The sequence below is a fragment of the Ammodytes marinus genome, assembly GCF_949987685.1.
Source record: "Ammodytes marinus genome assembly, chromosome: 18".
NCBI classification, from domain to species: Eukaryota; Metazoa; Chordata; class Actinopteri; order Uranoscopiformes; family Ammodytidae; genus Ammodytes; species Ammodytes marinus.
The window spans coordinates 25615244-25634997 of record NC_137222.1 but is presented as its reverse complement, the minus strand read 5'-3'; the positions used below and the strand labels follow the sequence as shown (position 1 = coordinate 25634997).

At 42.1% G+C, this 19754-nt stretch overlaps 1 protein-coding gene across 1 annotated transcript in view; it reads right to left on the bottom strand.

The window, feature by feature from the left end:
• ror2 (receptor tyrosine kinase-like orphan receptor 2) overlaps positions 1-19210 on the bottom strand; it is a 76391-nt gene extending 57181 nt beyond the window's left edge. Inside the window, exon 1 of the mRNA XM_080046413.1 lies at positions 18950-19210. Within this exon, the coding sequence (XP_079902539.1) occupies positions 18950-19004 (55 nt within the window). The 5' untranslated portion in view covers positions 19005-19210. The remainder of the gene's footprint in view (positions 1-18949) is intronic.
• Between the last annotated feature and the right edge of the window lie 544 nt (positions 19211-19754).

The window sequence follows — 19754 nt, the reverse complement described above, 5'->3', positions numbered from 1 at the left end:
ATAATTGTGAGATGTTTTTTACTTTTTTACTGTCTAATTGATAATTTCCTACATTCAAACGACATCACTGCAGCACATATTCTTATAGTCCAGGTTGTGACCCAAATAAATGATAGCTTGACAGCTATGCATTATAGGGGTGATGAATGCAATCTTAAAGCTCCCATATTATACACTTTTCGGTACTATTATACACCATATTATATGGTCTTAGTGGTCCCTAATACGTTTTCCTTTAATTGTTTGCTGAAAAAAACTTTCAGATAATTTATTGTACTATGCTGATGTTCAGCTAATCTCACAATGGCCTATTTTTTAAAAAGAGCTGCAGCTCCCCTCGTAAATATACAATCTTTGAGCTGCCCCCGCCCCCTGTCCGGAAGCGAAGCCAGATACGCCTCGCCCTCTGTCTGTCAGGGCCGTGGACCAATAAGAAATAGGGGTGTGGGCTGCACAGTAGAAACTTCTGGCTTTCCAGTTTGTGAGGTCAGGAAAGGGGAAAATTCTGACTGGAGTATATTGGGGGGAGGGGTGGGGGTTTCAGAAAGGGGGAGAGTGAGAACAGGAGAGATTGTTATTTTTTTATTTTTTTTGGCAGTCTCTAGGCACACCGTGGACCCATGGATATGTTAGAACACATTTAAAAAGTGCATTTAGCATAATATGTGACCTTTAATAAGAGAATAAAGGGATGCTCTTAAGGGATGCACTGTGCACAATGTATATAGCCTATACATAGTTAAATAATATATATTACATTTACAGAGTCTAAAAAGCTGGGTGATTAGAAAAAGAAAGGCAGACGGGGACAATGGAGGAGCTGAGGTTAGTGAAGCAAATTAGGGAAGCAAACTTTCAAGATAATGAGAATTTTCTTATGGATTTGAATGCATAATGCAAGGTGATATTATTTGAACATTACAAATACATGTATATAGGGTAATTTGAAGGAAACAAATGAGATTTCTAGCATTTCTTACTTGTTATTTAAAGGCCTTTAAGTGCTCAAGTTTATTACAGAAAATACAGGTAGACCAAGTAAGGGAGGAAAGAGAAGTGACAGAGAAGCAAGGAGAACAAGAGAGAGAGGGTGCAGTGGTAGATCCTGAGCAAGGAGAGGAGCAAGGAGAGGAGCAGGGAGTGGAGCAAGGGGCATCAGCAGCACAATCTAGAACCCACCACAGGCTCTCTAGGTGGGACCCTAACTGGGTTGATATCCCCAGGTTCAAGCCTTGGTTGTACTACATCCATGGCCATGGTGAGTAGTATTTAACATTATAAATTACCTAAGTGAGCAGCCATATTCTTTTCGGAAAAAAATATTTAAAGTCTTGTTACTTGCAGGAATGTTTTGTCGCTTGTGTCGTCAACACAAGAAAGCACCCTAAAGAGGTGTGGCCAAGAGACCATTTATTGAAAATGGGTGTGAACTTTATCGTGTTGACTACCTGGACAAACACTGTTCAACTCAACATCACCAGGACAGTGAGAAATCTCACTCTGCATTCATGCAAGGTAACATGTTGCATATATGGTCTGTAAATAGACCAAAACAGGTAACCAGCATACTTGCATATGAGCTGTATTTTTATCTATTTTTTTTTTTTTTATGTTTTGTTGTTTCCATAGGATCAAGCTCAGTTTTGTCTGCCTTTGAACCGATGGTGGTGATGGAGCATGAGGCTGTGATTGGAAGTTTTAAGCTAGACTAAGACTACCGAGACACATTCTGCACGTCTTAATACAGCTTGGCTTCATAGGAACAGAGAGCAGGTACTAGACTGATCTGTCTGCAGTCCATACCTGTCTCCCATTGAAAAGATTTGGTGCATTATGAAACACAAAATATCACAATGTTGAGCATCTGAAGTTGTATTTCAAGCGAGAATGGGAAATAATTTTGCTTTCAAATGTCAAAAATGTATGTCCTCAGGTCCCAAACACTTACTCAGTGTTGCTAAAAGAAAGGGTGATGTAAAACACTGGTAAACTGACCCTGTCCCAACTTTTTATTCTAAACGTGTTGCTATTTTACAATTGTATAATTGTGTGTATTTACAAAAAACTATAAAGTTTATCAGTTTAAACAAATACATATGATGTGTTTGTACTGTTTTACATTGAATACATTTCGAAAAAGTTTAGGAAATTATAACATTCTGTTTTATTCACATTTTACATAATGTCCCAACTTTTTCAGAATTGGGGTTGTAAACTCTTAAAGGCCTACTTCACCGGTGGGAATATGAAGGTGTATTGAACTCTGAGATCCTATGTAGTATAAATGTGCAAACATTTTAGAAATCAGTTCATCATAGCCTGAGAAAAGGCAGAAAGAGTGTTTTACGGTCTCACTGTCTAACCCTACATTTTGCACAGTTGTGACATTACAACCGATTTCTAAAATGTGGGCACGTCTAAACTACATATGATCTCATAGTTCAATACACCTTCATATTCCCACTGGTGAAGTAGGCCTTTAAGTCCTGCTCCACGCTATAGAGAGCTTCAGCCCCTTCCAGCTTGTCATTTTGGTTACTGTTTGGTTTGGTCTCATCCAAATGATCCACACTGCTGAATGTTGATGTTAAGGGGGCAGTATGCTTCAAACTAAGTGCTTTGTTGGTTGTCAAACAGCCTATCCTTCAACACTTTCCCATGCAGGACGGGGCTATGCCCTGGAACATGCCCACATTTATTTGAAGAACACTGATCTTATGGCATCTAACATCTGTCATTTTTCATGTTCAACTCACTACAATTTTCTGTAATTGTGTATTTTTGACCAAACACACACTGCAAAATGAAATGCAACAATGGTGAAGTTCCTCTAAAGCCCCAAGCGTGTCCAGATGTGACTATACTTCTACCTCTCAGCATAAATGGGCATGTGAAAAATAAGTTTACAATCTCTCCCTGACATAATGACTGTATCATGGCCCTCTCTCAGATGGTATCACTCTCAATGGAATTTCCACTTTAGCAGCTCTGATGCTATCTTCCCTCTCTGCAAAGCCCCATCACACAGCGCTAACTCCAGCCCCCTTGACTGAAGTTAAAACAACAATAGCCATCTCATAAAGACACACAGACACTTCCCCTCAAATATTGAGTCATTCGGAGCTCAAAGACAGGGACAAGAAAGGAACAGGGAAGGTTGTGGCGTTTGGAGTGGCGTCGTTAGCCTTTTTATTGCCTCGTATTGTATGTGTGCATACCGACCCTATCTGTGGAAGAACTAGGGTCAGCCTGGAAAGCAGAGCATTTGGACGCATGCGAAACAAAAGCTCTGGTGTGGACTGTTTATCTTTGGCCAATGCAGCTCTCTAGTGGTTCTGTGCTGGCTCCAAACAGTGAGGGGAGAGCAGGAATGTATGGCTGAGAGCTTCAGCACCAACAGATATCCTCCAAAACTCTCATCCTACATGGCCCTGTCTCTCTGAACTATGATTAACTGAGCATGTAGGAGTGTGTGTTGGCTGAAGTAGGTGAGACAAGCCTGCTGTTAACATATTCCAAATACCCATAGCCCACTGTAAAAAGCTAACCATGGCTTAGGGCTTTCAGCATGTTTTACTCTTATGTATAACCAGAGTAATTATATACTGTACTTAATTAAGCGGTTGATTCTGATTAATTGCACAACACTGTAAAGTTGTTGATACAATTTTGGACCATATGGATTAAAAAAATCTACAAAAGTCTACTTAATGCTTAGGGCTGTGCAAAATGTGTATCGAACCGAGAATCGCGATACACAGAGCCACGATACCGCATCGCGGTGTGAAAATGCAGAATCCCAATTTAAAAAATCCAAATTTTTAGGTTTTGGATCAAATGTTTGGTTAAGGAAGCTGTAGCTGTAAAGTGTTTATTTGTTTTTTAACTTGATTTATGGTTTACATCAATATATACATCAACTTTTCTTTTTTATTTTTCAACAGTATTATTTTGTTACAGACAAGAGAGAAATGTTATATCTTTGGTTACTTATTTATTCATGTTGCTTATTTTGTTCTTTGTGTTCAAAACTGTTCAGGTTAATTATTACTAAATGTTACATTTTATTATAAATGTTATTTAAATAAAATGTTCTTAAATTTAAAAAATGGTTGTAGGGGAGAGTGGCCTAAGTTGTGCATTTTGGAAGTTGTGTAACCCCTTGTTTCTAGAAAACCGTGGAAGAAATTGGAAATGTGACCACATATTTAAGAAGAGCCATCCATTTGACTCATCCTGTAAAGAAGGGAGACACAAGGAATAAGATATAAGCACATTTAAGCTCAAAAAAACTGTGTTTTGCCTTTCAAAGTAAAATTTCCATGATCAAGGTTTTTTGATTATTGTGTCTGAACAATTATAGACAAGTTTGAAAACATTTGACACATGTTTTAGTGCTTTGGTATGCTACATTTTGAGTCTATACAGTTAGCACGATGTCAGCCCTAAATTGCTGCATCATGCTTATTATCCAAATTTCTGGGATTGGGGTGATTTGTGCCAAAGGGCCTGGGTGAGTTGTAAGTAAGTAAGTAAGTAAGTAAGTAAGTAAGTAAGTAAGTAAGTAAGTAAGTAAGTAAAATGTATTTATAAAAGAACATTTATGACAGTTTGCACTGTCCAAAGTGCTGTACATAGTGCATTCAGTAGGTAAACAATGAAGGTAAAATAACAATAACCAAAATAAAAGACGTAAAGCCCATACATCCACATAAACACAGATAGTAGTGCAGAGGTAAGATAGTTAATGGGGAGGAAACACCAGGGTGTACATATGGGTTTTGAGCCTTGATTTAAATGCAGAAATGTAGGGGAATCACATTTGTCAGGTGGCAGTTGGTTCCACAAGCACGGAGCAACTAGTGCAAAGTGCATTTCTGAGAGTTGTGCCAGTGGCATGGCTGTATACGCTGGTCACCAAAAGAAAGTGATTGTCTACAGTAGCTCAGAAGAGAGTGACATCTCAATTCCACTTAACGACACCACTGATGAGAGTTCAGATGGCCAGAAAGATGATGATGGTGACTTTGTCATTGTGAGCTTTGCAGGTAAGGGGCCACTCACACTAGGGCCGCGGCCCCGTGCCAAAGCTCATTAGCATACTAAAGTCTAGAACGTTTGGCTAGTGTGACCACGCCATCCGTATTCCAGCACGGAACAGCCCCTTGGCCACGGCACACCTGGGAGAGGTGTGCCGTGGCCAAAGTACAGATGCTAATGAGATGACACGCGCACAAGCAAGCGCACAGGCGGCGTTCCTGACGTGAATTTATTAAGGATGCATTGTCCGTTAACGTCCGCTGCCTTACTAGTCGGCACCAGAATTGCCCACCACTTGGACTTGTAGCTATAATGTGTGAGAATTAACGTGTGTGTAAGCCTAGGTGTGGGCTAATAAAAGAGGGAGAGAGCTAATTAGGTCGGCTCAGAAAGCACAGCAAAAAGGTTTTCGTGTTTACTCACGTTCGTCAGATGATTTTTTTTCTTTTTCCTCCCGTCAGCTGTCATAACTGCATTTACGCATGGCGGTGGAGACGCACCCAAAACAACACACCGCGGCCCGGTGATAAGGAAACAGTAGCCTACACTAAGGTTTAACAAGAAACTTTATAAAGAAAGACACTTAAAAAAACGATCTCTGCCCATACAAAAAGTTCTGACTTGGATTTGATGGAGCGATCGATGTGTACAAAACCATCCGGATACATATGGTCTGATGACGGGCCGTTATATTAATAATAAACAGCGTGCTGCACAAATATGAGACTGTCCACCGCGACCTATTACGTCAAGGCTACATTTAAAAAAAAAACAATAGCTTAAGGATTCTCGTTGCTCTAATGTGGAAGTGGAATATTTGATGCAAATTTGGCCGGATGAAAATATTCACAAACAGTGGTATAGCCTACAAGTAGACTAAGCTCCAAATCCTAAACGCGCACGGTGACGTAGGCAAGGTGCAAGTGTGCCCAGGCCACGAGCACGGGCCTGCGGGGGGAGTGGGGAGGGGGGAGGAATCGTGCTGAATCGTGCTGAGCACGGAACAGGCAAACGGCACTAGTGTGAGTGCGCCCTAAAACCATTAGATCTGCTAGGCCTTGTTTAAGAAAATTGTCCTTCAATCTTTGTCAACTATTTACTTTAAATACACCTTAAATAAGTGATTGTCTAATGGATTTGTCTTGCATTACAGTTTATGAGATATATATCAATGGCACAATTCACCCCATGGTATTCTCTCCAACTGCACAACTTACACCACACCGGGGGCAAATTGTAGCCTGGCTCCGCCCGCCTACCTACTTCCGCCCAAATTAAATTTTCCCTTCAGTAGTCAGTCTGGTGGTGGGGCGTATTAGTGAGATTTTTCCGAACAGATTTCTGAGTATCCAATCAGCGAACAGAGGAAGTGGCTGAGAACGATGAGGGTCGAAGTCGCGCTCCAGTTTCAGTTGAATGCTGCGTTCCCTTACGCTCGGAACTCGGAAACTTCCGACATGTTAGTTCCGAGTTCCGACCTGTCTGTGTTCCAGTGCATCTGCTCGGGAAAGTATGGACGCCTACAACCTTTCTCATCCAAATAACTAAACGTTAGGCTCTAGCAAGTTACCGTTGCCAGGTACCGGTAGCTCCATAGACTACAATATGTAGTGAAGTCGGAAATTTCCGAGTTCCCTGAACGCACTGTCAACAGCCGGCTCACGACCAAACGTTATGCGATTGGTTGGATAATCCAGAGTGGCACTGCGCAGATCCAATAGTTTTAAACTTCAACAGACACCCGCCTCCAAGTGAGTGAACGTTTGCCAATTACAGCACTTCCAGACCTTCTGTACAAATGAAATGAAGTACGATGGTCTGGTAGCGCCAGGCTAGGCAAGTTGTGCATCAAGACAACTTTTTTTCCGAAAGCTATATTTCTTCAACAGTTTATTCCAGATCCAAAGTTTTTATTGCCAGGGATGCACAACACCCTGAAATATATGTACATATTTGAGTTGGAGACTTTACTGTCAAGGCCTTACTTTAAAGTCACTTTGAGTGAAAAGTTGCACAACTTAGGCCACTCTCCCCTATGTATCGAATCGTTGGTCAAAAATAGTGATACAAATGGAATGGTGAGTTTTTGTATCGTTATTAATGCTCCATGACTTCAATCAGTTAATAACAAACCTGAACGTACTTCATCACATCAATACTAACCTTGTCATATTTCATTTACTCCTCTCCTCCCATCCTATCCCCTGTTACATTAGATTAATTTTCTGTAGAGAATTAGGTAATGTTGATTACCTGTAAATGTTATATTATTTCTCATAGTTTGCCAAATGAAAATCCATGCCTGTAACTCACACAACGTCCTTAGTACATATCATTTGAAATACACCACTAAGACCAAACGAGGCTTGTTTTGATTATTACTTATTGATCAAAGGTAACAATAAATAGAGTTTTTGTAAGTGAACGAGCAAAACGTTCTTTCTCCATATTTGGTCATATCTTCATGCCAGCTGTTTGGCTGATTTAAGTCATTTCTAAATGCTATCATATGAAAAGTGTCTCACTATCAGACTACAACACGTGTTTTTATATGTTTCCTAAAAGTTACACATGTTGAGGTAAAACTTTTTCAACCACATCAATACTGAATAATGCACAATACACGAATGAAAAATAAAATACCTGCTCCTTTTATTGAGTTAAGGAGGAATGTGTGAGCCATCCACAACTATATTTACATACATTGCAACAATAAAAAAAAACTCTTACTATATTCTTAAAGAATACTGTTACACAGGTAGATAAGTATGCACCATAACATGAGCACACATCCTGGGACACTTTAACAGGATAATTATGAACAGACTCTACAACACTGCCTGTGGCTTCAAATAGCTCATCCAAAAAACAACCACCATGTTGGATTTCAACCAGAGCTGAAACACTGACGGCCTTCTCTTCTTCTGGTGAACACACATATCAGGAATAGAGCTTTCCTAGTTCCTCCATAGCTGTCCACATTCAGACAGACTCATTTGCAAGGATGATGTCTACCTCTTTAAAGATCTCCTATTATACTACTTTTCTGGTCTTAATTTCTCATTAAAGACTCCTATAGAGCAACCTGACAGGAATCACAGCACCAAAAACTATGTAGATTTTCGGGAAATGCTTCCTCTCATCTGGGCGATTTCAGCATTCTCTGTCAACACTCGACTTTGTCCTTCTCCGCCCCCTCGCCCCCCTCCTGCCAACCCCACCGCGTTGTGATTTCAGCGGCGCGCGGGCAGATTTGAGCAGGCAGGTGGGGGCATGGCCGGAGCGTGTCTGAGAACGTTGCAGCATTACCATACATGGAAAAATCGGATTCACATCAAATTCCATTTCAGTCCATACTAAAAAGGAGCCTATAGAAAGCAATACTAGAAATACATGCCTTCATTTTTTTTGTCTGGGTGTTTTGTCCCCCCAACGGAAGCTTGAAGGCAGCGCTGCCCCCCCGCGCGGTTAGGGATAGGGCATAGGCATAGGGCCGGCAGGTAGATTTGCCTTGCAAGCTCCGTTGGGGGCACAAAAAACCATTGTTGCCAGCTTGGTTGTTTTCCGCTACATATTAAGGCCTGTTACTGTGTGTTTTAGCTGGTTTTCTATGGAAATCTGGGACTCTATTGAACGACGAACTGAGCGCCGTTCACAAACGCCAGAATGAACACGTTCACAATAACGTTCATCAGGCAGAAAACAGTCCGTTCAGTTCACGCTCGTCCCCAATATGAACGAGTTCATGAACGATCGTTCATTGAACGCATTCAGGCACAACACTGACTGTGAAAGCTGTCCCCCACCAGTGAGTAAAGCTCAAACAGGACTAGTAGGAGAGGCCCCATAATAACACCTATGACTCTGACTATTTACTGCATTAGCCTTTAGACAGTCCCACTTACTTCCTGAACTCATCTGCTGGCAGAGGTGTAAAAGAGGACGCTCTGTATTTGTCAGACAACCAATAGGGCTGTGTTAAAAACGCATTCAAGAGTCTGTAGTTGTTATTCAAACTTAACCAAACAGTCCACTGAAGGTTATCAGCACCAGCATGCTGCCATGTCCCCAGTATTGTTCAACAGGAGTTCACTCATAGAACTGTAGATCCATTGCTCTAGCAGAGCTCAACTCCACAGAGAAGCTTGAAGCAAACTAGATATGGTAGATGTGCCTGACTGCAACCAAATGTTGCATCAGAGATGTTGCTATTGGAAGGCCACTGACTATTTCCTGATAATCTCCCTACAACAGCCTTGCTCCAGAAACATTCACCAAGTCAATTCCAACCCATGATCTGACCACATCTACACATTGCATGGTCTCTTATCACTGTCCCCTGCCATTCGCCACAGCTTCACATCAGTCTTTGCCCCTCTGAACTTAGGCCGGATGGTTTTGGGGGAAAAATTGCGATCTTATTGCGATTTTTCTTTTTCTGACAGATTGGCTATTGTGATTGTGATTTAATTAGCAGTATCATTTGTGACATAGAAATTGTTGCAGTGTTTATTTTGGGGCGACCGTGGCTCAGGTGGTTAAGCAGGTTGGCCAATGATCCAAGGGTTGGCGGTTCGATCCCCGCTCTGCCACCTGTCTCATGGTTGTTGTGTCCTTGGGCAAGACACTTCACCCACCTGGCCTTGTGTGAATGTGTATGACTGCTGTATGTTTGAGGTGGTGGTCGGAGGGGCCGTAGGCGCTGAATGGCAGCCACGCTTCCGTCAGTCTGCCCCAGGGCAGCTGTGGCTACTATGGTAGTTTACCACCACCAGAATGAATGGAACCTGGAACCCTGTAAAGTGTCTTTGAGTGCCTTGAAAAGCGCTAGATAAATCCAATCCATATTTATTTGTTTAATTGCATTTTGGTGGACAAAATCACAATTTGTCAAAATCAGTGAACACATATCCACAGCTTTTATCTTGTTTATTTTTACAGTTTTTCTTATTTAAAATGTTTAAGTTTTAAGATACACACTGGGTGTGCTCTCAGAAATCAATGGTGTATGAATGCCTATCAGTACATTGTCCTGTTTGTATGTCGAGCCACGTCAAAGATGATTTTCTGTTACGACAGACAATAACGTTTTCTGAATCTGAATTTCGCCTCATCATCTGCTACCTGTCCATACCGTTTGTGCGCTGAATAACAATTTGTGTTAATACACAGCCTAGGCTCTGTAAACTGGTATGTAAACAAAGGGTATGTAAACAAAAGGGGCCATAGCAACATGCCCGATACCTGATATTGGCCTATGAATTGCCTGAAGTCAACAAAGAAAAATCGGAAATAGTCCTGTTTGGAGGACTCGGATTTGATTTAGGCTGGCACCCCCCATTAAGCAGGATGGGCACAGTGCACAGTCATTGTAATACTACACTGGGTGTCTATGGACTTGTTCACGCCTCTGTGGATACGTACAGTCCAAACACACACACACACACAGTCACACATTTACATACTACCGAGCATTCACACTGGTTTAAGGAACAAGACGTTAGCCGTCAATCTTGCTTGGGGACTGTACCAATAGTGTGACTGTGCCTTAACTTCATTAACCGCTTCTAAAAACTTTACTCCTTTTGAAAGCTTTTAGAAATGTGTGATTTTTGCTTTGAATGACACTGTTTCTATTGCTATTGCTCTGATCTTATATTATTGTTTTTGATTCCTCTGTGTTCATGTCCAGTTTTCATTTTATGTACCTGGTCCCATTTTATTTTGTTAAGCACTTTGTAATATTGTTAGGAAAAATTACTTTTGCTAACTTAATGCATTTTCTTTACTCCCTTATGTATATAAATCAAACTCCTTTGTTTTGTCCCAAATCTTTCCTTCTCCAAACACTTGTAGGCCTCCTGTTTCTGGTTAGCAGCTCCAGTAATGAGTAGCATATGTGAACATCATGCTTCTACGCTTTCTTTTCACAATGCATTCAAGTTAAGTCCATTCATGAACACATGTTGTAGTAAAATATACTCTTTAAAACAACAGCACTAGCACATATCATAGTATAACCTAACTTACTAACTGACTGCTATACTACTAAACAAACAGGAAATTTTTACAAAAAGCCAGCAAATGAATGTCTTCAAAACACACCTTTATTTAGAGCAGTGTGCTAACTGCTAACAGAGTCCGTCATTCAACAAGTCAGGCAGCACTGAGCCCTGTCCATGGGAATGTCTAACATGGCTGTAATTAGTCCCAGATCCAGGAGTGTAATTAGTACCAGAGCAGAGAGCTAGCAGCACATAGCAGTGTGCCTCCTGACTGTGTCTCTCTCTCTGTCGCCTCACATCAACTTCAGTCTCACTTTTGTTTCTGATCTTGGTGGCTGGACGCTTTCTTGACATCACAGTTCACAAATTCCTACTGGTGCCTTGGGCCATGTTCACTGATGAACTGCATGGATGGCTGATGTGTTGGCAATGTTAAAAGGCCAACAGAAGAGAGTGGAGACATTATGGGGCGCACTCACACTAGGCATTCGTACTGTGCCCAAGCCCGACTGACGACTAAAGTCTAGTCGTTTGACCTGTTTGAGTGCTCCAACCGTACTCAAGCACGGTACACTTCCTTGACCCTGGCCCAGTTTGAAGAGGTGAGCTTCGGCACGGTGCATATTCAAATGTACATGCATGACCATGGACGGCGTCAAGGCATCAATTTAGATGACACTGTTCCCTGCAACCCAATATGTCTATTGAAAAAGAAGTTGTCTAAGTGTTCAACTTGGTCTGATGTGGAAGTGCAAATTTGTCCGGATGAAAATGATCAAAAACATTCGGATACAAATACGCTCCAAGCCTGTGTGAAGTGGCGACATATACAGTATTCAAGAAGAGATGGTGCCTAGGCCCGGATCTTTAGGAGCAGTGTGAGGGCGCACTCACACTAGGCAAGTTTGCCTGTTCCGTGCTGCAGGAAGACTCGTGAACCTCTTGCCGCCATTGTTTACAATTATTGTGGGGAAGAAGGGTCACGCATGGACTACGTCAGCCAGCTCAGGTTGCGTATCCGTGCGTGTGCGCATGTCATCTCATTAGCATCTGTACTTTGGCCACGGCACACCTCTCCCAAGTGTGCCGTGGCCAAGGGGCTGTTCCGTGCTGGAATACGGATGGCGTGGTCACACTAGCCAAACGTTCTAGACTTTAGTATGCAAATGAGCTCGGGCACAGAACAGCCGCCCTAGTGTGAGTGAGCCCTGAGTGCAGGCCAGGCCTGGCCGGGGGGGGGGGGGGACAATCACGCCTAAGCACAGTATGGATCAACTGGGACAAGTGTGAGGGGCCACTCACACTAGGGCCGCGGCCCCGTGCCAAAGCTCATTAGCATACTAAAGTCTAGAACGTTTGGCTAGTGTGACCACGCCATCCGTATTCCAGCACGGAACAGCCCCTTGTACAGATGCTAATGAGATGACACGCGCACAAGCAAGCGCACAGGCAGCGTTCCTGACGTGAATTTATTAAGGATGCATTGTCCGTTAACGTCCGCTGCCTTACTAGTCGGCACCAGAATTGCCCACCACTTGGACTTGTAGCTATAATGTGTGAGAATTAACGTGTGTGTAAGCCTAGGTGTGGGCTAATAAAAGAGGGAGAGAGCTAATTAGGTCGGCTCAGAAAGCACCGTAAAAAGGTTTTCGTGTTTACTCACGTTCGTCAGATGATTTTTTTTCTTTTTCCTCCCGTCAGCTGTCATAACTGCATTTACGCATGGCGGTGGAGACGAACACAAAACAACACACCGCGGCCCGGTGATAAGGAAACAGTAGCCTACACTAAGGTTTAACAAGAAACTTTATAAAGACACTTAAAAAAAACGATCTCTGCCCATACAAAAAGTTCTGACTTGGATTACTTGATGGAGCGATCGATGTGCATAAAACCATCCGGTACGTATGGTCTGATGACGGGCCGTTATATTAATAATAAACAGCGTGCTGCACAAATATGAGACTGTCCACCGCGACCTATTACTTCAAGGCTACATTTTTTAAAAAAACAATAGCTTTAGGATTCTCGTTGCTCTAATGTGGAAGTGGAATATTTGATGCAAATTTGGCCGGGTGAAAATATTCACAAACAGTCGTATAGCCTACAAGTAGACTACGCTTCAAATCCTAAACGCGCACGGTGACGTAGGCAAGGTGAAAGTGTGCCCAGGCCACGAGCAGTGTGAGCACGGACCTGCGGGGGGAGTGGGGAGGGGGGGGGGGAATCGTGCTGAATCGTGCTGAGCACGGAACAGGCAAACGGCACTAGTGTGAGTGCGCCCTGAGTGTGCCCTAAATGGCTGGCCTATATATGTGAGTCCCAGCCAGGCCTGGGCTATGAGCTGTGTTAACACTATATCTGTGATACGTTTTTATATGTTTTTCAGTGTTTAATGAGTCTTTTTTTAGATGAAGAGGGTGTATATACAAATTGGTATAACTCAAAGTCATAAGTACAAAAAAAGTGTCCCTACCAAGAAAGATCATTCTGTGCCAGGCTGGGAATGATATACTGACCAAATGAACATGCCAATTGAGCCCTCAGCTTCTAAAGGTTATCAAGAAGCTCTATGAAAGAAGAAGAAGTTAATGAAGTGAAATGATGTCAGAGCCATGATGAGGCAGAAGCAGCTGTGAGCTCAGGCGCAGCTGGAATGAGGTAGAAGCTTGTTACTAATGAATACTCTGCAACATGTGGGGCCAGAGCAGAGAGGCTTTTTTTGAGTTTGTGTTTTTTAAATTGACATCACTGCATAGCTGGACAAGAGTTCTTCTGCTTCGTTCCTCTCACTGCATTTAAATGCATTCACTATATTACAGAGAAATAGGTCTTGTTAAAGAAAAAGAGCACCAAGCCCATCCCAGAGGACCCTGCATAATTCTTTTTATTTTAAATTAATATTTTTATGAAAAATCCATGTGTCTTTCTTCAATAGCTTCTAATTCATCCGACCCAGTGTCTCCAAATGATTTGTTCACAAAATTTCCTCATATTTAGCCTCTTAATTTTCCTCTCAAAGTGCACCAGATTCATGCATTTCACTTTAAAAAGGTGAAAAAAAATCTCCCGGGGGGGCATACCCCCGGACCCCCCTAGGAGGATCTGGTTCTCTGCTGGCTACTATTTTCCCCCAGCAGGACATAGGAGGCACTAGCGAAAAAACACTGGGTGTGTGAATGACATTGAAATGTGCACACTCATTAAAGGAAGCAGGATTAAAACACTGGATTAAGGGGCACTTTACACTGTGAAAACGTGACAGTTTTCCAGTTTTTGGTTTAAAAAAAAACCCCGTTCAGACACAGTTTATCTGACATCTTCACCGTACACAAGTTTTCAGAGGAAACGGGCCGAAATCGCTGTAGCAGCAGTGCCAAGCCAATAGTCAGCGGTGACACAGCCTAGTAGATAGCTCTTCCGGTACAATTTGATGCATAAAACCTTACTGTAACCAAAAATTAATGCCACTAACGTTCATAAAGCGGTTGGTGTAAGCTTGGGGTTACAAATATTGTAAACGACAAGCTTTCTGTCCTCTTATTTCACCGCATTGAACTCGTAAAAACAGAAGACTTGCTGGTAGTGAAGGGGCTTCGTGAGCGGATACTTTCCTGTTAGGCGTATTTCAAAATAAAAGTCAACTCACGTGTGTCCAGTGAAATGCTATTAATGTTTAGCCAGTGAAATGCTTTTACTTTGAAGCCGTAGCCTTAATGCTCCTTTTGTTGAACAGTAGCCGCTAGCTTAACCGCTGCACGCTGATAGTGTTTTTAATGTAGAGAGAGAGCCGTGTCCCTGGCATATAGAAGTGACACACGTTTATTTAGCTAGAAAAACAGGCAGAGCACAAATCTTTCCCCAGCCAAAGTGGCGGGTGGTCTCAATAACTTACTGCGGTAATCGCTTGGACTAAATTGGCGAGTGTTAGCCTATATTTTAGCGCTGCACGACACTCTCCGCTGATCACAGTGATGGTGCCGTGGAGACACGTCATGTTGTCTTCTAACTTTATAACTCGCTAGTGGGTATTTTGACAGCAAATGTTATAGACTACGCATGTGTGAGGGTGGAGCCGTGACGTCAGCGTTATCAGGGGAAATGTTTTCGGTGTTTACAGGAAACCAAAACTGTTAAGTTTTCCAAAAAATCCTCCCTGGGAGGTGATCTCAAAAACCTGCGGTTTCATGCCTGCGTTTGCTGTTTTCCTGTAAATGATATAGTGCAACCGCGGGAATTTTTCCGCGTTTGCACTGTTTCGTGTTGTCGTGTAAAGTGCCCCTAAGATGTTAAAATGTATTTAAAACAAAACTAAACAAAAACATACTTAGATAAAGATGTTAAAATGTATTCAAAAATGTGTTTAAAAACGCACAACATTTTTTAGAATGTTATAAAAAATATGTTTACATTTGTAAAATAATTAAAAGATCTTTCAAAACACAGGGATTTAGAACTTTTTTTTGGGGGGGTGGGCTCCGCTGAAATTTGTTCTCTGAGGAGGGGCTCACTCTCTCACACTTTGAAAACCCCTGGTCTAAGCGATTATTAAAGGCCTACTTCACCGGTTTGAATATGAAGGTGTATTGAATTCTGAGATAAAAAAAAACTTACTTTGTAAATATTACTGTGATGTCACAGTAAAAGACATCACAGTAATATTTACAATGTAAGTTTTTTTTAACCCTATATTTCTCTTTCTGTGATGTCACGAGAAAGAGAAATATAGGGTTAAAAAAAAACACTCTTTCTGCCTTTTCTCAGGCTAGGATGAACCGATTTCAATTTTTTTCGCACATTTATACTACATAGGATCTCAGAATTCAATACACCTTCATATTCAAACCGGTGAAGTAGGCCTTTAAGTTATTGAGACCACCCGCCACTTTGGCTGGGGAAAGATTTGTGCTCTGACAGTTTTTCTAGCAAAATAAACGTGTGTCACCACCTATATGCCAGGGGCACGGCTCTCTCTACATTAATACTTGTAACCCCAAGCTTACACCAACCGCTTTATGAACGTTAGTGGCATTATTTTCAGTTACAGTAAGGTTTTATGCATCAAATTGTACCGGAAGAGCTATCTACTAGGCTGTGTCACCGCTGACTATTGGCTTGGCATGCTTACAACAGCAATTTCGGCCCATTTCCTCTGAAAACATGTGTACGAGTGAAGATTTCAAATAAATTGCGTCTGAACGGGTTAACTTTTGAAACCAAAAACGGGAAAACTGTCACGTTTTCACCGTGTAAAGGGCCCCTTAGAAAAAGGACTTCAAACTAATTTGTAAAAAATAATCAAATTGACAATTTACACGTGATGTGAAATGATAACTAAATCCAACACTAAAAAAGATTCAGTTTATTGTAGAAATGTAAAAGTGTCAGTCAATTTGTTCTTGAAAAAATGTATATTATATATATATTATATACATTATATATTTGACTGTTCTGTTGGTAGTAAGCTGTAGCACGTGAACTGCCTCCTCCCAACTAAAGAGTGTGCTTTTATTCATTACAGTGCGGGATTGTTTTTTTCTCCCAGATTTCACCTGGGGAACTTTTACCTTTTCAGCCCCCCGTCATAGGGCCAGTGTTGTTGCCTGATGCCTATACATCCACACTCAACAGTGGTGGCTTTGTTCTAAATTGCAGTTAATTGCTGGCTGGTGACAAGCTGTATGGAGTGTGAAACTGGCTGAGAGAGGCTGCAGGCTGCTGTTCTCTTGATACAGAGACGTGCTACAACATACTGATAGAGCCACAGTTACATCCAGACCCTTTGGCCTTTACACATTTCTAGATGCAGTCTTCCAAACATGCATAATACATATACAGATTACAAAAGTAAGATTACATAGTGTTACATCATAGTATTGGTGGTCAGTCTGACAAAGGTGTAAGCCATAGTCACAACAGGTGAAGGAAGCCTTCTGGCCCAAAAATACTTTACAACATCTTTGAAAAATGTTCTGAAAAGGTCACTCCAACAATCCCAGCTATACTTCACACAGTGATGGCCACTCAGGAGTGTGGAGGAAAGAGAGTAGGCAGGATTTACCTCTCAGTGTCTACTCTCCAGTGCAGGATTACTATGAGGAGAGGCTGTCTGATAGTATTCTCTCATATCTCAATCATTAGGTCTATGAGAGCAGGCTTTATGCCACTTGACTTTAGGTATGGTGGGCATCACTTTGCATTTGAACACTATGGCTGTAACAAAGACAGGTCACTCAATATGAAACTGCATGGCTTGTTCTTCATTGGAAATCCCTTCACCCAATGACAACAGATGAAAGACACTTTCTCACATTGTATTCCTAGCACATTAATTAGTTTAAACAAATTAGCTGCAGCGTGAAAGTGGTCTGAAGCCATTAAGTTTCCACTCATTTAACTACATTACAAAAACAAACTGTTGGTGTTGTGAACTAGTATAAGTAGACAAGGTGTTTGCTGCTTTAGATGACTTCACTTAAGCACGTTAAGATTTCACAAGTTGTTTTTTAAAGCTCAATGAATGGAAGCTAATGGCTGCTGAACGCAGGGAAACCATCTCTGAATGACCAAATCCTGTCTACATAGAGTCAAGAGGGCAACCATTCCAAACTATTGTTAATCAACCAGTGTCCATTTTTATTAGGAATATGTTGTTGTTTTGTGTGTAATGGATAACAGTGGAACACAGTTCATTGAATTGAACATTAGAACAATCCTTTGCCAAATGGTAAATCATGTCCACTATATGAATCCATCCTATGTGAAACCAATGGCATGTTTATCACACATGGAGGAGCATTCCATGTTGTGTATTGAAATGACACATTGAAATTCTACGTTTGACAAAATCAAATTTTTTTGAAAGTGAGTTTCAAATATTCAAGTGAAAGGAAACTGGTTGCCCCACGTGTAGGCTAGTTTCCTTCACAACACATTTTTCTGTAAGCACATTAACATATTTGAAACCAACGTTTCATTCATACAGCCTGGTCTAAAACATAAGTACAAACTCTCTGTCCTTTGAAGACAAAGGATATGCGCATCCCTTCTTCAGCAGGATACCCACTGAGGTCCTGTTAGTGCTAGCAGAGCCCGCGGTGAGTGGGGGTGGCGGGCGGGTGCTAATCATTTGGCCCTGCGCCCCCACCTCCATGCCCTCTACGCCTTACCAAATGGTCAGTCCACAGAGCCAGGGCTGAAACAGGAAATGTGCACTGCTCTCGACCCCCGCAGGGAGAGTCAATGAATTAGCATGAGTGACAAAGACGCGAGATCACCTCGAGCTATGCGTTCAATTAACATGACAACGACACAGTGGCCCTTTGACACAAGCACCTTTTCTATGAAGACTAGGCACTACATGTCAACAAGCTGAACCGGGACAAAGAGTTGGAGGGACCGCAGAAAGGTATAGGGCAGACCCCCCCCCCCCACTGGAAACCAGCTAAAACTTTTCACACATCAAATGTCCATGAAACAAATGCTATAAGGGAACAACTTGACTATGAGGCAGGCTACTAAAGGCACCGTCCGTCCATAAATGCGCAAACCATTTAAACAGTCAGTAAAGAGTGACTAGGCAGTTGCGCTTTCTTTGCGGTTTTACTTCTTCTTGGATCAGCTTAATGAGCTTTTTCCTGCAGATGGGACGCGTCATTTCCAGCCCCAAGCAGCAAAATGGACCCGATCAAAATGGGTCAACTTCTTACTGAGTGCAACAAGAGAGCTCCATCTTTAGTGTATGTGAAGTATGAAGAGAACACAGGAATGCCTGGAGCTATGTGCCTAGTTTCTCAGATGAATGTGGTGCAAAGCCTGCAGTCTTTAACATAGTCTGCTTGATGTTGAGCAGCGCATCATTGATCTCTTGAACTGTAACATAGAAGACTGGGAGAGAAACTTACCGTTACACCTCAGGTTTGGAGACAGGAGAAGCATCCACAGCAGGAAGGTGGCCATAGCGTCTGTTTCCACTCACACTCAGCGTGCACAAGAAAGTCAAGAATGAGCGTGAAAAGAGTTTCATCCAGTAGTTTGCGCTGCGGATGGATGTAGCCTACTGATCTAGGTGTTATTGGTCCCGGAGAAAGTCCGACATAAAGGAGAGGAACACACGGTCATCCCGGTAGAAAGGCTCTGAACAGAACACTGCTGCTCCCAAAGTGGTCAACTGTCCTCGCACTGAAAACAAGCGAGAAACCCCCAAAGCGGGAGGGCGCACACGCAAACCTTACGCGCACGCACAGAAGGGCGCTAACTTTCTCGTAGAGCCCCATCTAGCGTCCGAAGTTTATTAACAAGCCCAATGGAAAAGGCTGTGGTCACATTTAAATGATCCTCTCCAGTGTCAGTTGTAATAAGGTTATCCATTCATGTTTTGTTTGAACTAAGGGAGACAGTAGAGGAACGGCTTGAAACTGGACAAAGACAACAAGTGTCCACAAATCATTACTGCTCTACTCTACATGTTCTTTGTGTTTGTTTATTGTTGTGTTAGGCTATGTAAAGCGCTATGAGTGACAGAAAAGCGCTAGCCTATATAAATAAAGCATATTATTATTATTACTGACGTAAGCTGGGGTCAGCCGTTCTGGAGAATGCTTGTCAAAATCCCTTTCTTGTCAAAATGAGTGAACAGCGCCGCCACATGCCTTGATATCTCCTGCTTATCGTTCATGTTTCTCCATCGATTCAGAGTATTTTATTATT